The following is a 20,583-nucleotide window of genomic DNA, read 5'->3' on the forward strand; positions in this document are numbered from 1 at the left end:
AATGTTTTGGTTCAGATTCAGACTTGGTTTTGGATTCCTTTAAAACTGAGAAAACAAATAAAATCATGTAATATGGACCTGTTACATGCAATCTGCTGCACTTGCAGCAGACCCGAATTAAGACTAGGTAGTAACTTTTTTATTAATTTGTCATATACGGATTCTCTAATAAGTTTCCATAAAAACGAAAATACAGCAGGTAGAACTCTCCATCCATCTCATGCCCAAAAAATGCTAAAACCTGTACACAAAAAAATAATACAGATGTGTCCATCTACGTCTTTGCTGCGGCTGCAACTTTTCGCAAGACTTAATGTGCAAAGCGCGCCAACAAATCAGCATATGCATCTGGTTCATCCGTAGGATCGCCTGGTGCGAACGCTCCCGCTTAATGCCCACGCCCGTGAAAAGACGCATCTCGCAGTGCGTGGGTGCATTCAAAAAGGACACATCTGTATATGCACAAGCAACATAGAAAGCACCAATTAGCTTCAGAAGTGAATTTTGGTTAATTATATTGAGAAGGACTGTAGTCATAATGTCCACATTTGCAACATTGGCATTCATAATTTGGACACCACAATGTCAACAGTTAAGGTGCTAAAATGTTTGAAATATTGACATTGAAAATGTCGGCAACTGCAGAATTTCAACATGTGAAATTCTGCACTGACCGTCAGCACAGGGTTAGGGATAGGCTACGGGAAGGGAGGGTTAGGCAGTAAGGGGAGTTTATGATTAGGCTACGGGGGAAGGGGGATGTTAGAGTTAGGCATTAGGGGGATTGTTAGGGCTAGGACTAGGGTTAGGGTTAGAGGTTAGCCATACTTACTGCCAGAAGCACAGCAGGATCTGCCAGACATCATTTTGTTGTCACCGCCAGATCTGGAAGACACCGCTGGAGCCGCCAGACCCACCAGGCCTGGCAAGTCACCTCTAGACCACCAGAAACATTTTGTCGACAATCTAATGATGTCAACATTTCACCTGTGTCAACATGATGAATGTTGACCTGGTCAATGTCAGTAGTTGATATAATAAATGTCAGCAAAATATACCACACCCAATGAGAAGAGGTTAGGTAGTGCTGTCAACTATCTACTTATCTTACGTCTGTCTCTTACTTTTGGAATGGTGCAAAGCCATCTCCATTCCACAGAAACACTTACATGTTGAAAACTGAGCAAGGCGAATTCTGATTGTGCAGTTCATCAATTCTAACTGGTGATTTGGAGTGAATGTAGACCATGAATTCCTAATTCTGCATCCTAATTTGGATGAATCTGCTCAAATAAAATTTCAAGGGTATCAATATCTCTTTTCATAGGTGACAAACTACTGAATATACTATGGGTGCGGAATAATTTTACTCTGAATATAGAAAAGTACTAGGCAACCCCTTAGACATCAACAGTGGCATTCTAACTTAACAAGGCCTCTACAAAAATTCTCACGTAAAGTAGAACGTCAGTGGCGTAAGTCTCGTACGCCAAGTGACTTCCTCACATATAAGACTATCTACTGCTCTTTGGTAATGCTCTGGATGCTGCCAAACAAACATATTTGTAATCTCTTATCTCTGCTCAAGCCTCTAACCCCAAGCAACTTTTTAATACATTTAAACTGCTTCTTACCCCTCCCTCACCCAACCCACCTGCTACTATCTGTGCACAAGATCGTACTTCCTATTTCAAGGACAAGATTGATAAGATCCAAAATGAAATGGTATGCTCTTCCTCAGCTAGTGACCTGCTCAATACCCTACCTGAACTCTCTGGCACATTCTCTTCATTTGACCCCACAAATGAAGATGAAGTATCTACACTCATCTCATTTTCCTACTCTATTACCTCTCCTCTTGATCCTATACCCTCACAAATCAGTAAAGCTCTGTCTCCTGTGCTCATCCCAACCCTAACTAAAATCTGTAATATCTCTCTCTCTACTTGTATCTTTCGATCATTGTTCAAGCACGCAGTGATTACTTCCTTTCTGAAAAAACAAAATTCTGACCCTAACACTCTCTCAAATTACCATCCCAACTCCCATGCCTCTCCAAGCTACTTGAGAGACTTGTCTATACCCACCTCACACACTTTCTTAGCTCACAAGTTATTGGACCCACTTCAGTCTGGCTTTCATTCCCAACACTCCACAGAGACAGCACTGACTAATTTAGTAAATAATCTGGTCACTGCCAAGGCTAAGACAAATACTCACATCTAATTCTTCTAGATCTCTCTGCTGCTTTTGACACTGTTGACCACTCTCTTCTCATGCAAATACTACAATCCCTAGGTCTTAAGGACACAGCCCTTTCTTTGTTCTCATCCTACCTATCTAATCACTGTTTCACTGTTCAATCTTCGGATTCTGCTTCCTCCTCGCTACCTCTATCAGTTGGAGTACCACAAGGCTCTGTTTTAGGTCCTCTGCTATTCTCAATCTGCTCTTTTGGATTTCAGTATCATTGGTATGCAGATGATACTCAAATCTACCAATCCTCCCCAGATTTATCAACATCTGTCTTGGTCTTTGTCACTGAATGTCTCTCTGCCATTTCATATTGGATGTCATCTCGCCACCTCAAACTTAATATTTTTAAAACAGAATTAATTGTATTTCCACCAGCCAATAACAGTTACCAACCTGATCTCTCTATAACTGTTGATTACTCGACAATCCACCCTGCCCCACAAGCTCGCTGTCTAAGTGTCATCCTTGACTCTGAACTGTCCTTTGTTCCCCACATTCAATCTGTCTCAAAATCATGTTACATACATCTAAAAAACATACCCAAAATTCGACCATATCTCATACAAGACACTGCAAAAATTCTAATTCATACACTCATTATTTTCTGCATTGACTATTGCAATAGTCTCCTTACTGGTCCTCCAAAAAACAGGCTCTCGCCATTACAATTCATTATGAATGCGGCTGTGAGGCTGATCTTCCTTGCCAACGTTCATTGTCTGTTGCTCCACTCTGTTAGTCTCTCCATTGGTTGCCGGTTTTGTACCATATTCAATATAAAATACTTTTTCTTACACATAAGGCTATTACCCAAATCACACCATCATACATCACTTTACTCATCTCAACATATCTCCCAACCTGTCTCTCATCCCCACGCATTACTTGCTCCCATTTACAGTTACAGGACTTTTTTTGGGCTGCACCCACTCTATGGAATGCTTTACCATGCACAATAAGACTTTCTTCTAGTCTTCAACCCTTCAAGTGTTCCCTGAAATCTCGCCTCTTCAGGCAAGCTTATTAAATTCCAGAACCGCCCTCATAACCTTAATAGCTTCCATATCTTATTCATTTATTATTTATTCATGATTTATTTAATACTAGTTATTTATATAGTGCACACATATTTCGCAGCGATTTACAGACGTATTTGGCTACTCACATCAGTCCCTGCCCCAGTGGAGCTTACAATCTATATTCCATACAACATGTACACGCACATACATTCAAACTAGGGTTAATTTTTTGGTAGGAGCCAATTAACCTACTAGTATATTTTTGGAGTGTGGGTGGAAACCGGAGTACCCGGAGAAAACCCACGCAAGCACAGAGAGAATATACAAACTCCGCACAGTTAGGTCCGTGATGGGAATCGAACCCATGACCTCAGTGCTGTGAGGCAGTAATGCTAACCATTACACCATATATATCTTATTGCATTCCCTTTCACAGTCCACACATAACCTCACACACTGTCTTTCTTTCACATCATCCTGACATTTGGCCGACATTCCTGTATCACTGGATCATGCAGCCCACCAAGAAACATGGCTGGAGCATAATGCAATATATAGCACCTGTCCTTGTGTATCAATGCCTATTTCCCTATAGATTGTAAGCTTGCGAGCAGGACCTTCCTACCTATATTTCTGTCTGTTATTACCCAGTTTTGTTTGATCAATGTTTCCAATTGTAAAGCACAACGGAATATGCTGCGATATATAAGAAACTGTTAATAAATTAATAAAAATATAAATTTATAAATCCCCAACTAAAGACAGGCATTGAGGTTATACAGCCTATAACTAAACTGGATATCTAAAAGTTATTGAGTTTATTTAAATAATTTAGGCTTCAGTGTGTAAAAATGTGAACATGAGCGTTTATCATTGTAATGTAACCAGCGTAAATTATTGGACAAATTGGGTCAGCTCTCCAATAATTAATTGCATTGACTTTAATCCCTGTTTGTTTTTCCTCTCTCTTTGGTCCTCTATCAAGATACATTTAACTCAAATACAAGGAAATAAAGTTAATAAACCAACAACCTTGTTTAGTACATATGTTTTTTTCTTTAATAAAGTGTGACACATCCCCATGGTAATGAAGTTACTGCTTAGCATACATCCACCAGCTTACCTGATACTGTGACGTTTACGTAGGTTTTTGACATCCACTTAAAAGCAGGGTTGTCTTTCCTCAGTCTCAGTCCATATTGTCCGCTGTGTTGATCCGTCAGATTCTTTATTAGTATGGTGCAGTCGTTTTCTGTCTTTCCAAAATATATCACATTGCCCTCAAACAAACTATCAAGCCGTGTCATCTTCAGGCTATTGTAAACAATTTTCCCTGTAAAATCATCCTCTTTGTACGCTGGATTGTATAACCATGTGTAATTTTTTATTACTTCCGGGTAACTATGTGTACATGGTAACAGGACACAAGAGCCACTCCAGGCTTTCACATTTTTTAAAACGGTCACGTACTTCTTATCAATAACATTAGAATTAGCCGAGCCTAAGGAACAAAAATAAAAACAGGTGAAATAAATAATATTAATTTTAGTTATTATTTTTTTTATTTTAAATATAAAATAATGTGGTCATTTCCTGCTAACTGATCCACCTGGACATGAAAGAGATAACAGAAATTATTCTTATAACTATACATACCTTTCAATTCAGCTCATGTCAAATCTGTATCATTTTTTGTTGTTGTGATTTTTGTTTTGATATAGGGCTTTTAACGTGCATGTATGCTAAATATGTGTGCTTTATGCAAAATAGGAATTGTTTAGTGCAACTATAAAGCAGGACACAATGACAGGTTTTTTTTCTCTGATTCAATTAATTTATTTTTGATACAGTTAACACCAGACAGTCACTAGAGGATACACTGAGGGGTAAATTTACTAAAGTGAGTGTTTTTGCCCATAGCAACCAGTCAGATTCTACTTAACATTTAACTTGCATCTTTTAGAACATAATAGCTACAACCTGATTGGTTGCTATGGGCAACATATCCACTTCTAAATACTCTCATTTTAGTAAATATACCCCTGAGGGTCTTCCTTGATATACTACTTTATGCTCTCCCCTGGTGTGTGCACATCAGCACTTATCCCCAATTCATAGGACAGATGGGCATATTTATCACTATTCAGAAAAAAATGTGAATGTAATACAAAAATATTGATTACATTTGCATAGCAATATTTGCATTTATCATATGAGTCTATTAAGATTTGCATCACGGGACAGAGCTTGTGAGTAATCTCTGTCTTCGCAAATCCTTTCTATGCACTTCTGAGGGTATTTTTTAACAAAAACTACCCTGAGGATGTGTCTTCACGTGCGCCAGCTACCGGATCTCCTGGTTGTCAATAAGAAACATTGAACATGCACGGTACAGAGCTATTTATGTTGCTAAAACGCCAACTGGTGGCAATTGTCTGCATTGCAGTTTTTAAAAATCACGATACTGTATGCCAAGGATTTTTATTTTAAAATAAACTGGCAACATGTGTGACATTTTGTAAAATAAAGAAAATAAATGTAGGCTTGCCACCTCAAATTAGATACAAAATATATTACTACTGTCTCTATTATGAAGAGGCATTTTTTCTAACCAATAGGTTGTCAATGGCTTCAATCCTCAACGGCTTTTTCCAACAGAATTAAAATGGCGAAAGAATTAAATGCTATGTCAGGCTTGCTCAGCATATCATTAAAATGCAATAACCATGTGACATCCCGATGGATGGTAAAGATACCCCCTAGTTTGATGTCAGTCCCACTATATGATAATTAACTTGGACACCCCATAAAAACACCATATATATATATATATATAGTGGGGCAAAAAAGTATTTGGACAGCCACCGATTGTGCAAGTTGTTGCACTATAAAAGATGAGAGAGGTCTGTAATTTCCATCATAGGTACACTTCAACTGTGAGAGACAGGATCAGAACAAAAAATTCCGGAAATCACATTGTATGATTTTTAAACAATTTATTTGTATATTCTTGCGGAAAATAAATATTTGGACAATCAAAAAGTTTTAACTCAATACTTTGTAAAGTAACCTCGGTTGGCAATTACAGAGGTCAAATGTTTCCTGTAGTTCTTGACCAGGTTTGCACACACTGCAGCAGGTATTTTGGCCCACTCTTCAATGCAGATCTTCTCTAGATGTATCATGTTTTGGGGCTGTCACCGGGCAGCACGGACTTTCAACTCCCTCCACAGATTTTCTATTGGGTTGAGGTCTGGAGACTGGCTAGGCCAATCCAGGACCTTGAAATGCTTCTTACGGAGCCACTCCTTAGTTGCCCGGGCGGTGTGTTTGGGGTCATTGTCATGCTGGAAGACCCAGCCACGTTGCATCATCAATGCTCTAACTGAGGGAAGGAGGTTTTTCCCCAAAATGTCACGATACATGGCCCTATTCATCCTCTCCGTAATACGGATCAGTCGTCCTGTCCCCTTTGCAGAAAAGCATCTCCAAAGCATGATGTTTCCATACCCATACTTCACAGTGGGTATGGTGTTTTTGGGGTGCCACTCATCATTCTTCTTCCTCCAAACACGGCGTGTGGAGTGTATACCAAAAAGTTCTATTTTGGTCTCATCTGACCACATGACATTCTCCCAATCCTCCTCTGGATCATCCAGTTGGTTACGGGCAAACTTTAGATGGGCCTGGACATGTGCTGGCTTAAGCAGGGGGACCTTTTGGGCGCTGCAGGATTTGAATCCATGACGACGTAGTGTGTTACTAATGGTAACCTTTGTGACTGTGGTCCCAGCTCTCTTGAGGTCATTGACCAGGTCCCCCGTGTAGTTCTAGGTTGATCCCTCACCGTTCTCAAGATCATTGATACCCCACGAGGTGAGATCTTGCATGGAGCCCTTGGTCAAGGGAGATTGTCAGTGATCTTGTATTTCTTCAATTTTTTAATAATTGCACCAACAGTTGATCTCTTCTCACCAAGCTGCTTGCCTATTGTCGAGTAGCTCATCCCAGCCTTGTGCAGGTCTACAATTTTGTCCCTGGTGTCCTTAGACAGCTCTCTGGTCTTGGCCATGGTGGAGAGGTTGCAGTCTGACTGTTTGAGGGTGTGGACAGGTGTCTTTTATACAGTTAACCAGTTCAAACAGGTGCCATTAATACAGGTAACGAGAGGAGGATAAATGAGCTTCCTAAGGAAGAAGTAACAGGTCTGTGAAATCCAGAATTCTTGCTGGTTGGTAGGTGTCCAAATATTTATTTTCTGCTAGAATATACAAATAAATTGTTTAAAAATCATACAATGTGATTTCTGGAATCTTTTGTTCAGATTCTGTCTCTCACAGTTAAAGTGTACCTATGATGGAAATTACAGACCTCTCTCATACCGGGTATGTTAAAGTGCAACAACTTGCACAATCGGTGGCTGTCCAAATACTTTTTTGCCCCACTATATATATATATATATATATATATATATAAATAAATAAAATATTTTATTAGTATAATTGATTTTATGTTTATGCCACTATTGTTATTGATGTGGATTTGGTACTAAGGCTGGCAATAGAGCTTCATATATAAGTGCAAAATGACTGAAATTAATTTGAACTGGATTCTTCCAGTGTTGATGTTGACATTTGTCTTTGTTAAAAATGTATAAGGCAGGCAAAGTGTACAGTCTACGTCTTCTATAGTATAGCTCCCTGTCTGTCTCCTTACAGTGCAAGGATCACAAGATACATTTGACTCTTGGACACATGCAGGGGCGCCGAGAGGGGTGGAATGGGTACAAATTACCCTGGCATGCTGGAGTGGCCTGGTGGGAGTCTAAGGTCTGACACTGCCCCCCCTCCATCCTTCCTGTCAGCTGAGCAGCCAAGCACACGCGGCTGTGCGCTGGGTTATAAAGGGAGACTGCTGATCCTGACTTCCTGATCCCCCCCCTGGATTTGCACTGGGTGCCCCCATCCTCAGCAGTTTGTTGCTTTTTTTCCCTTAGGATGGCGTGACCACACCTCTCACAGTGAATCCATGCCCCTTCACTTGTGCCTGGGCTGGCTCTTAATGGCCCTGGACACATGTACAGCCTTAGAAGTCCATGATATAGCTATGGAGCCTGGTAACAAACGAAGTCCAGTCAAATCCAAAAAATAAGTCTTAGAGGGGTAGCAACTGTCGGCAGATTGTGTGGTGCATTTATTCACCTATTACGGTCGGCATCTCCTGGTTGCACCACCACTGGCGGCAAGGCAAATCTTCCTTCTGCAGTTAATTCTGATCAGATATCTAAGTACTGTATTTATTTCTAGATATAGATGTGGTTGCCACAAGTTGCAGTATGGCTTCTATTTTGTTCCCAGGCTGTGTTGGCATTGATATACATTTATTAGGTATTATCCTCTGCCACCGAGTCATAGATTATTGTATCCATTAATTGGTTTTGTTTTATTAGATTTGAGGTTGGTGGGAGTTATGTTCCTATTGATTGTTATGCTTACACTGCTGTGAGACTTCTCTCTGGACTGTACGCAATCCGAAAGTGTTTTTAAGTTTGTGTATATTGTTGTCCTGGTGACGGTGTTGCACTATGATCCTTGCAGACCACGCCCCCTGGAGAGTTTCTGATCGGCCAGGAGTCGCTCTGGTGACGTCATTGGGACCTGCCGGTGGGAGTTTAGGTCTGTATATGTCACGCTGATGGTAAGTTATATAAATGTATGTTTATGTTGCATTTTTGTATTCAGTCTTGATAAAGGAGGTCACTCCGAAACGTTGACCATTAAACTGCACTGAGGTTCATCATTTCTATAGTCTACTTGAGTGCTCTCTGTCTTCCAGTGTTTACTACATACATTCATTTGGATATGGCACCGGAGCATGCTGTTTTAAACAGAAATTGAGTGCCGGACTGCATTTGTTCATATATATTAGGGGTGAGCGGGTTCGGATTTCTGAAATCCGAACCCCCCCGAGCCCCCCCGATCCGAGTCCAATCCGAGTCAGGCTCGACTTTTCCCGCCTGACTCGGATCTGAAATCGAGGCAAAACGTCATCATCCCGCCTTCCGAGTCTCGCGGGTTTTGGATCCTATATAAGGTACCCGCGTCGGCGCCATTTTCTCACTCGGCTGTGGACAGTGAAGAGGGAGGGTGGGAGTTAGGGCTGTGTAGTGTAGTGTAGTGTAGTGCTGCTGTTGTCCACTACTTCAAAGTCCATAGGGGCTGGCTGTGTTGTGCTGTGCTGCTGTTGTTAATAGGGGCTGTGTCTACTACTTCAAAGTCCATAGGGGCTGGCTGCACTGTGTTGTGCAGTCAGTTCTCCATAGGGGCTGTGTCCACTCCAAAGTCCTGTGCAGTGTCCCAGTCCTAAAGGGGTGCTGTAGTGTTTTCCAGGGGGTGCTCTGTCCATCAGGGGTGCTCCCCCCAAGTGCTAAAAAAATAATATATTTTCTGTGTTTGTGAATTGTGTGCGCAGTAGCCGCATGTGCATCAACAAAGTAGTGCCAAGCGTGCGCCTGTGTCATAAGTAAAGGGCCGGCTGGCTTGACCGTTAAAGGGTGCTGTAACCCCCGAAAGTACACTCCAATCCAAACCAAAAAAAAATTATTTTCTGTGTTTGTGAATTGTGTGCGCAGTAGCTGCACGTGCATCAACAAAGTAGTGCCAAGCGTGCGCCTGTGTCATAAGTAAAGGGCCGGCTGGCTTGACCGTTAAGGGTGCTGTAACCCCCGAAAGTACACTCCAGTCCAAACCAGAAAAAAAATTATTTTCTGTGTTTGTGAATTGTGTGCGCAAGTAGCCGCACGTGCATCAACAAAGTAGTGCCAAGCGTGCGCCTGTGTCATAAGTAAAGGGCCGGCTGGCTTGACCGTTAAGGGTGCTGTAACCCCCGAAAGTACACTCCAGTCCAAACCAAAAAAAAAAATATTTTCTGTGTTTGTGAATTGTGTGCGCAGTAGCCGCACGTGCATCAACAAAGTAGTGCCAAGCGTGCGCCTGTGTCATAAGTAAAGGGCCGGCTGGCTTGACCGTTAAAGGGTGCTGTAACCCCCAAAGTACACTCCAGTCCAAACCAAAAAAAAAATTATTTTCTGTGTTTGTGAATTGTGTGCGCAGTAGCCGCACGTGCATCAACAAAGTAGTGCCAAGCGTGCGCCTGTGTCATAAGTAAAGGGCCGGCTGGCTTGACCGTTAAAGGGTGCTGTAACCCCCGAAAGTACACTCCAGTCCAAACCAAAAAAAAATTATTTTCTGTGTTTGTGAATTGTGTGCGCAGTAGCCGCACGTGCATCAACAAAGTAGTGCCAAGCGTGCGCCTGTGTCATAAGTAAAGGGCCAGCTGGCTTGACCGTTAAAGGGTGCTGTAACCCCCAAAGTACACTCCAGTCCAAACCAAAAAAAAAATTATTTTCTGTGTTTGTGAATTGTGTGCGCAGTAGCCGCACGTGCATCAACAAAGTAGTGCCAAGCGTGCGCCTGTGTCATAAGTAAAGGGCCGGCTGGCTTGACCGTTAAAGGGTGCTGTAACCCCCGAAAGTACACTCCAATCCAAACCAAAAAAAATTATTTTCTGTGTTTGTGAATTGTGTGCGCAGTAGCCGCACGTGCATCAACAAAGTAGTGCCAAGCGTGCGCCTGTGTCATAAGTAAAGGGCCGGCTGGCTTGACCGTTAAGGGTGCTGTAACCCCCGAAAGTACACTCCAGTCCAAACCAAAAAAAAAATTATTTTCTGTGTTTGTGAATTGTGTGCGCAGTAGCCGCACGTGCATCAACAAAGTAGTGCCAAGCGTGCGCCTGTGTCATAAGTAAAGGGCCGGCTGGCTTGACCGTTAAGGGTGCTGTAACCCCCGAAAGTACACTCCAGTCCAAACCAAAAAAAAAATTATTTTCTGTGTTTGTGAATTGTGTGCGCAGTAGCCGCACGTGCATCAACAAAGTAGTGCCAAGCGTGCGCCTGTGTCATAAGTAAAGGGCCGGCTGGCTTGATCGTTAAAGGGTGCTGTAACCCCCAAAGTACACTCCAGTCCAAACCAAAAAAAAAATTATTTTCTGTGTTTGTGAATTGTGTGCGCAGTAGCCGCACGTGCATCAACAAAGTAGTAACAAGCGTGCGCCTGTGTTATAAGTAAAGGGCCGGCTGGCTTGACCGTTAAAGGGTGCTGTAACCCCCAAAGTACACTCCAGTCCAAACCAAAAAATAAATATTTTCTGTGTTTGTGAATTGTGTGCGCAGTAGCCGCACGTGCATCAACAAAGTAGTAACAAGCGTGTGCTTGTGTGATAAGTAAAGGGCCGGCTGGCTTGACCGTTAAGGGTGCTGTAACCCCCGAAAGTACACTCCAGTCCAAACCAAAAAAAAAATAATTTTCTGTGTTTGTGAATTGTGTGCGCAGTAGCCGCACGTGCATCAACAAAGTAGTGCCAAGCGTGCGCCTGTGTCATAAGTAAAGGGCCGGCTGGCTTGACCGTTAAGGGTGCTGTAACCCCCGAAAGTACACTCCAGTCCAAACCAAAAAAAAAAATATTTTCTGTGTTTGTGAATTGTGTGCGCAGTAGCCGCACGTGCATCAACAAAGTAGTGCCAAGCGTGCGCCTGTGTCATAAGTAAAGGGCCGGCTGGCTTGACCGTTAAAGGGTGCTGTAACCCCCGAAAGTACACTCCAGTCCATTTCAAAAAAAAAATTATTTTCTGTGTTTGTGAATTGTGTGCGCAGTAGCCGCCGTGCATCAACAAAGTAGTGCCAAGCGTGCGCCTGTGTCATAAGTAAAGGGCCGGCTGGCTTGACCGTTAAGGGATCTGTAACCCCCGAAAGTACACTCCAGTCCAAACCAAAAAAAAAATTATTTTCTGTGTTTGTGAATTGTGTGCGCAGTAGCCGCACGTGCATCAACAAAGTAGTAACAAGCGTGCGCCTGTGTTATAAGTAAAGGGCCGGCTGGCTTGACCGTTAAAGGGTGCTGTAACCCCCAAAGTACACTCCAGTCCAAACCAAAAAATAAATATTTTCTGTGTTTGTGAATTGTGTGCGCAGTAGCCGCACGTGCATCAACAAAGTAGTAACAAGCGTGTGCCTGTGTCATAAGTAAAGGGCCGGCTGGCTTGACCGTTAAGGGTGCTGTAACCCCCGAAAGTACACTCCAGTCCAAACCAAAAAAAAATAATTTTCTGTGTTTGTGAATTGTGTGCGCAGTAGCCGCACGTGCATCAACAAAGTAGTGCCAAGCGTGCGCCTGTGTCATAAGTAAAGGGCCGGCTGGCTTGACCGTTAAGGGTGCTGTAACCCCCGAAAGTACACTCCAGTCCAAACCAAAAAAAAAATTATTTTCTGTGTTTGTGAATTGTGTGCGCAGTATCCGCACGTGCATCAACAAAGTAGTGCCAAGCGTGCGCCTGTGTCATAAGTAAAGGGCCGGCTGGCTTGACCGTTAAAGGGTGCTGTAACCCCCAAAGTACACTCCAGTCCAAACCAAAAAAAAAATTATTTTCTGTGTTTGTGAATTGTGTGCGCAGTAGCCGCACGTGCATCAACAAAGTAGTGCCAAGCGTGCGCCTGTGTCATAAGTAAAGGGCCGGCTGGCTTGACCGTTAAAGGGTGCTGTAACCCCCGAAAGTACACTCCAGTCCAAACCAAAAAAAAAATTATTTTCTGTGTTTGTGAATTGTGTGCGCAGTAGCCGCACGTGCATCAACAAAGTAGTGCCAAGCGTGCGCCTGTGTCATAAGTAAAGTGCCGGCTGGCTTGACCATTAAAGGGTGCTGTAACCCCCAAAGTACACTCCAGTACAAACCAAAAAAAAATTATTTTCTGTATTTGTGAATTGTGTGCGCAGTAGCTGCACGTGCATCAACAAAGTAGTGCCAAGCGTGCGCCTGTGTCATAAGTAAAGGGCCGGCTGGCTTGACCGTTAAGGGTGCTGTAACCCCCGAAAATACTCTCCAGTCCAAACCAAAAAAAAATTATTTTCTGTGTTTAGCCGCACGTATATATCAAATCGATATAACATAAATGGAGGACCAAACTTTCTCCGATAAAAATAAAATAGAGAAAGATCAAGAACCACTTCCTCCTAGTGCTGAAGCTGCTGCCACTAGTCATGACATAGACGATAACATGCCATCAACGTCGTCTGCCAACGCCGATGCCCAATGTCATAGTAGAGGGCACATACTATCCCAAATGGCAAAGTTCAGGAAAATGACCTTGAAAAAGACATTTAAATCAGCTGAAGAGAAACGTAAACTTGCCAATATGCCATTTACGACACGGAGTGGCAAGGAACGGCTAAGGTCGATCCCTAGTATGTTCATGACTAGTGGTTCAGCTTCACATGACGATGGAAGCCCTCCTCCCACTAAAAAAATCAAAAGAGTTAAGCTGGCAAAAGCACAGCGAAGAACTCTGCTTTCTAAGAAGATATCACAAATCCCCAAGGAGAGTCCAAGTGTGGTGGTGGTTGCGATGCCTGACCTTCCCAGCACTGGACGGGAAGAGGTGGCTCTTTCCACCATTTGCACGCCCCCTGCAAGTGCTGAAAGGAGCACCCACAGTCCACTTGCTGATATGCAAATTGAAGATGTCACTGTTGAAGTACAACAGGATGAGGATACTGGTGTAGCTGGCGCTGAGGAGGAAGTTGGCAAGGAGGATTCTGATGGTGATGTGGTTTGTTTAAATCAGGCTCCGGGGGAGACAGTTGTTGTCCGTGGGATGAAAAAGCCCATCACGGTCATGCCTGGGCAGAAGACCAAACATTCCACCTCTTTGGTCTGGCAATATTTCTATCCAAATCCGGACAACAACTGTCTTGCCATATGTACCATATGTAAAGGTGAAATAAGTAGGGGTAGGGACGTCAACCACCTAGGAACATCCTCCCTTATACGGCACCTGCAGCGCGTTCATAAAAAGTTACTGTCAAGTTCAGAAACTTTGGCTAAGACCGTAAGCAGTCCAGGGACACCTAAATCCCGTTGTCCTGTTGTATCCAAGCGCCTGCAAACCACACCGTCAACTCCCTCCTCGTCAATTTCCTCCTTAGTCAGGATCGGAAGTAGTCCTGCAGGCCATGTCACTGGCATGACTGACTCTCCTATCCGGGATTCCTCTGGAGGATCCTGCATTGCTACGCCTACTGCTGCCGCTGCTGCTGTTGCTGCTGCTGGGAGTCGTTCATCATCCCAGAGAGGAAGTAGGAACACCAGTACTTTTACTAAACAATTGACCCTCCAACAGTCCTTAGCGAGGAGGATGAAGTACGACAGCAGTCATCCTGAAGCAAAACGTATAACTGAGGCCTTGACTGCTATGTTGGTGTTAGACGTGCGTCCGGTATCCGCCATTAGTGCAGTGGGATTTAGACAATTGATGGAGGTAGTGTGTCCCCGGTTCCAAATCCCGTCTAGATTCCACTTCACTAGGCAGGCGATACCGAGACTGTACAGAAACGTCAGAAAAAGTGTCCTCAGTGTCCTGAAAAATGCCGTTGTACACAATGTCCACTTAACCACGGACATGTGGACAAGTGGAACAGGGCAGACTAAGGACTATATGACTGTGACAGCCCACTGGGTAGATGTATCACCTTACGCAGCAACAGCAGCAGCGTCACCAGTAGCAGCATCTCAGAAACGCCAGCTCGTTACAAGGCAGGCTACGCTGTGTATCACCGGTTTCAGTAAGAGGCACACCGCCGACAACCTCTTAGAGAAACTGAGGGAAATCATCGCCCAGTGGCTTACCCCACTTAGACTCTCCTGGGGATTTGTGATATCTGACAACGCCACCAATATTGTGCGGGCATTACATCTGGGCAAATTCCAGCACGTCCCATGTTTTGCTCACACAATAAACTTGGTGGTGCAGAATTTTCTGAAAAGCGACAGGGGCGTGCAGGAGACGCTTTGGGTGGCCCGAAAAATTTCTGGCCACTTTCGCCATTCAGCGACTGCGTGCCGAAGACTGGAGCGCCAGCAAACACTCTTGAACCTGCCCCGCCATCACCTGAAGCAAGAGGTTGTGACGCGGTGGAACTCAACCCTCTATATGCTTCAGAGGATGGAGGAGCAGCAAAAGGCCATACAAGCCTATACATCCACCTATGACATAGGCAAAGGAGGGGGTATGCACCTGACTCAAGCGCAGTGGAGAATGATTTCCGTGTTGTGCAAGGTTCTCCAGCCCTTCGAACTTGCCACACGTGAAGTCAGTTCAGACACAGCCAGCTTGAGTCAGGTCATTCCCCTCATCAGGCTTTTGCAGAAGCAGCTGGAGAAAGTGAAGGAGGAGCTAAGACGGAACGATTCCGCTCGGCATGTGGGACTTGTGGATGAAGCCCTTCATTCGCTTTGCCAGGATTCCAGGGTGGTCAATCTGTTGAAATCAGACCACTACATTTTGGCCACCGTGCTTGATCCTAGGTTTAAAGCCTATGTGGTGTCTCTCTTTCCGGCCGACACAAGCCTGCAGAGGTGCAAAGACCTGCTGGTGAACACACTGTCAGCTGAAGCGGAACGTGACACGTCAACGGCTCCTTCTTCATTTTCTCCCGCAACTGGGGCTGCCAGGAAAAAACTTAGGTATCCTAAGCAACCCGCTGGCGGTGATGCAGGGCAGGCAGGACCAAGTTTGGACATCTGGTCCGGACTGAAGGACCTGGCAACAATTTCTGACATGTCTACTGTCACTGCATATGATACTGTCACCATTGACAGAATGGTGGAGGATTACATCGGTGACAGCATCCAAGTAGGCATGTCAGACAGTCCATACCTGTACTGGCAGGAAAAAGAGGCAATTTGGAGGCCCCTGTACAAGCTGGCTCTATTTTACCTGAGTTGCCCCCCCTCCAGTGTGTACTCCGAAAGAGTGTTTAGTGCAGCCGGGAACCTTGTCAGCGAAAGGCGTAGGAGGTTGCTTCCACAGAATGTGGAGAAGATGATGTTCATCAAAATGAATTATCAGCTCTTCCAGGGAGACCAGCCTCCAGAAGGTACAGAGGGACCTGTGGTGGTGGATTCAAGTGGGGACGAGTTAATACTTTGTGAGGATGAGGATGTACACACTGAAGAGGGTGAGGAATTGGTGGATGAGGAGGATGAGGATGACATCTTGCCTCCGTAGAGCCAGTTTGTGCAGGGACACATTAATTGCCAGCTTGTTTTGTGGGGGCCCAAACGAACCAATCATTTCAGCCACAGTTGTGTGGCAGACCCTGGCGCTGAAATTATTGATTTGTTAAAGTGTGCATGTCCTGTTTATACAACATAAGGGTGGGTGGGAGGGCCAAAGGACAATTCCATCTTGCACTTCTTTTTTTTCTTTGCATTATGTACAGTTTGGGGCCTAGTTTTTCTAACTGCCATCCTGTCTGCCACTGCAGTGTCACTCCTAGATGGGTCACGTGTTTGTGCCGCCCACTCGTGTCGCTTAGCATAGTCATCCAGCTACCTCGGTGCAACCTTTTGGACATGAAAACACTATTGTGAGGTGTGAGGTGTTCAGAATAGACTGGAAATGAGTGGAAATTAAGGTTATTGAGGTTAATAATAGCATAGGAGCAGAGAAACCAACAAATTCTGTGATTTTAGCTGTTTTTATGCTTTTTTTAAAAAAAATACAGATCCAAAACACAAAACCCAGAACCCAAAACACGGAAGGGTGGTTTTGGCAAAACCAATCCAGATCCAAAACACGAAGAAAGATCCAGATCCAAAACCAAAACACGAAAAGTGGCCGGTGCACACCCCTTATATATATATATATATATATATATATATATAGTATATACATACATATATATCACATTCAGACTTAAAAACACTAAAGTTCAACTTACCTCTGTTTATCAAGAGTAGGCATGTGAATGTCCTAATACCCCATATTATGACGTTATCCATTATTCTAAAGAAAAAAAATGGAAATGCAAAATGTTAAAATCAAAGAGTATGGGACTATTTATATAACAGTTAAAAAAAGTTAAATATGATCAATAAAAATGTCTCCACTTTTCGCTCCTTTTTTCGAGAAAATATTTTGCTATTTATACAATATATTTTAGATATATTTTATAATGCCGAGTCAGACCAAGTGCTAATCGTCTTTACCTGCGTGCTTTTTCTCATTAAAGAGCTGACATCTTTCACATTTGTGAAAGACGTTTCTAGCGTTACTGTGCAGTCACTTATGTGATGCACCTCTCAAGATCTGCCCAACGGATTATGGGAGAGAGCTGTTAGAGATTACTTATTTTTTTGCTTTTCTCCATGATTGGCCGCTGGTAAATATACACAATGCCTTCTTGCGTTATGTTTCTCTTTTAACAATAGTGTTGTAATGCGATAATATTGTTTCTTTTTAGCATCTATGGGGCCGGCACATCTGATCTGTGTAATGTGAAACGACGGGGGAAATTACTGGATTTTCCAGATGAACTATCTATTTCCCGATGGCCACAATGAACAAATAGAATTAAATTCCATTTTCTAGTTTATATTCATGCACCCTTACACAAAATCCCTTTCCTTCCTGTATAGTTTATTTAGTTTTTTTGTTTTTTTCACGTTTCCACTTGTTAATAATCAAACAATTATATTATTATTATTATTATTATTATTATTATTATTATTATTATTATTATTATTATTATTTTCAGTATTATTAGATTTATAATTGTGGATACTCTACATTTATTCTATTTTGTAACAATTTTATTGAACTATTTCTTATATACATTCGTTTTGATTACCACTATATTTTAAATTTATGAAGGTAGCATTTGTGTGTCCTTCATATATGAGAAAAAGAATATAAATCTCCATAAGAAATTACAAATATGTAAGGAGATAATATTACCTCTGTTTATTACTGAAAGTACAAGTGTCTTATGTAAAAGATTCAGTTTCTGCTATTTAAATATGTGTTTAAATATTTACATATCTTGTTTGTAAATGCAGATTTTTTAAAAAAATATTTAATATGTTAGTTACATTTGTTTCCTTTCTCATACAGAATATCAATTCATTCTGTTTTTTAAAAATGTTTACAAATGTTTACAATTTACCATACAATTAACAATGTTCACTCAAATACTTACTAAACAAGTGTACTGTATGTGATTATTTAATTATTTTAATGTGATGTGCTCAAGCTATATATAGAGAGCCTCAGAATGAACTTACGCCTTGATAAAGATGCAAGGGAGGTGTTGAAACGCGTAGGTGTCCAACTGGATTAATTTCCCTCACTTACTGGGGAACATTTAAATGGAACTTTTACTATCCTGATGCTCTACCTCTCTTATATTGCTACCACAGCTTCAACTATTTGGTCCTTTAATTACAAGCCCTCAGAGGGATGCCCAAATGTAAGAGATCCCACTTGGACTGAGAGAACATTGCAAGTTCCTGCCTCCACTTCCCCCACATTTACAACTTCGGGAACAAAATTATCAACCGCTGGAAGAGATTGCTGCATGGAGATTCTTGCCCTCCGCAAGTGGGTAGAGCTGTGATAGCACGATGCCCGAACACCGGGAGTGCAGCACACAGGGAATTAGCAGGCAATGTTCCCTCAGGGAATAACAAGCTCCCTAAACATCAGAGTTTTGGATATTCAAATATCTGGCAATTGTGAAAATGACCTATGTCAAAGAAACCTTACAGGTATAATACCTCATTGCAGCACAAACTTACTGTATACCAATTTTCTTGGAGTGAGGAGCACAGTAATATTGTTGTAATTGTATATATATATTTGAAGCTTATGGATTTTACATTGATTAATGACTGATTTTATATTTTAATAATTACATTTTAAAAATAGTAATAAAAACTTGATTCTTATATGAAGTTTTAATGAACATGTTAATTGTGTTCACTCATTGGGCACGATTCAATTGAGCGCGATGTGAATAGCGCCGGGAGACAGCTCCCGGAGCTATTCAATTCATCGCCATGTTAGGTCGGGGAAGGATCGTTCTCGCGCCTTAAACAGTGTGTTTAGGCATGATAACGGGCATTCCCCGACCTAACTTCCCAGCGCGAGGTTGTTTTCCCGGCGCGAAGGGCAGAAAACTGCCTCGCGCCGGGACTTTTGTTGGATTTCTGCTCCAGGGATGCGAGAAGAAATCCTTAGTCAGACTTGGCAGCACGGTGTATTGAATAGCTCAGGGAGCTCACTCCCAGCGCTATTCACATCGCGTTGAATAGAATCGTGCCCGTTGATTTTTAAGCTGCCTTATATTTTGCTGTATGAAATAGATCTGATACTTGATCTATAGCTTTGAAAAAACATACAGTACCATGCCTTTTCCATCAGTTACCATTGTAGACATTGGCACAGCTTCCAAAGATATGGGGGCATGAGCAGGGCCGGCTCCAGGGGTTTGAGCACCCTGTGCCGGCCCGGTACGATGTGCCCTGCAATCGCGCGCGGCCAAGCCATGCACAACCAAAATTGGGGGCATATTCTAATTACCATAGGCCATGCCCCCTAAGTGACATTATTTGGAGACATGCCCGCATGGCACGCCTCCAAATAACATCAGGCTGGGGGCAAAGCCCAGCCCTCCGTCACTGGCTGAGCTTCTTCCAGCCCTCTCGCGACATCCATTCACACTCCGGGGGTCCGGCACGCCACACAGATGAAGCGGTGGGGGTCCCCGAACCTCCCGATTTGACCACCTGCGGGCCATTTCGGCCCACGAGTGGAACAGCGGGACATTACTGTCCCGCTGAAATCGGGATGTTGGGGAAGGGTGCGCCCTCTATGGGTGGCGCCCCTGTGTGACCGCACTGGTCAAACACCCCTAGAGCCGGCCCTCGGCATGAGGACTGATAGGTAGGTCTCCCATGTGCTTGAATTCTCTTAGGACAGTCCCTTTTTATCTACCTTTTCTCCATAATTCAGTTGCATCAAATTTGACTACATTGGCATACGTCCCTGTATTACTGTATTTGTTTCTCTATAAGAATAATTACATGAAATGAGACAGAGAGGGTCGGTAAGTTGTTCTGTTGATTGACTTCTATGGAAACAGAATATTTTAGTATGTAAAGGATGTGACACCTGGTATACTGTAGGTAACACTTGGCAGCTCAAGCATTACAAAACCCTGCACAGAATCACTGAACTGTCTCCTGGTAAGTTCTCAAGAATATTTTGAAAACACAAAATCACAGCTTTTAGAAATCAAGTTATGTGCTACATACTATCATTTTTAAAACATGACAATAAGGGACCTCATTTATGAATGAGTTTTATCCTACACAATGAGTGATTAAACTCGTTACGTATGATAATGGTGCTCCAGC

At 42.9% G+C, this 20,583-nt stretch overlaps 1 protein-coding gene across 1 annotated transcript in view; it reads right to left on the bottom strand.

Annotated features, from left to right (window-relative positions):
• LOC148509075 (B-cell receptor CD22-like) overlaps positions 1–20,583 on the bottom strand; it is a 78,791-nt gene that overhangs the window by 45,464 nt on the left and 12,744 nt on the right. Inside the window, exon 2 of the mRNA XM_088443617.1 lies at positions 4,399–4,776. Within this exon, the coding sequence (XP_088299743.1) occupies positions 4,399–4,776 (378 nt within the window). The remainder of the gene's footprint in view (positions 1–4,398; positions 4,777–20,583) is intronic.

The sequence above is a fragment of the Taudactylus pleione genome, unplaced genomic scaffold (genome assembly GCF_031769625.1).
Source record: "Taudactylus pleione unplaced genomic scaffold, aTauple2 ptg000332l, whole genome shotgun sequence".
NCBI classification, from domain to species: Eukaryota; Metazoa; Chordata; class Amphibia; order Anura; family Myobatrachidae; genus Taudactylus; species Taudactylus pleione.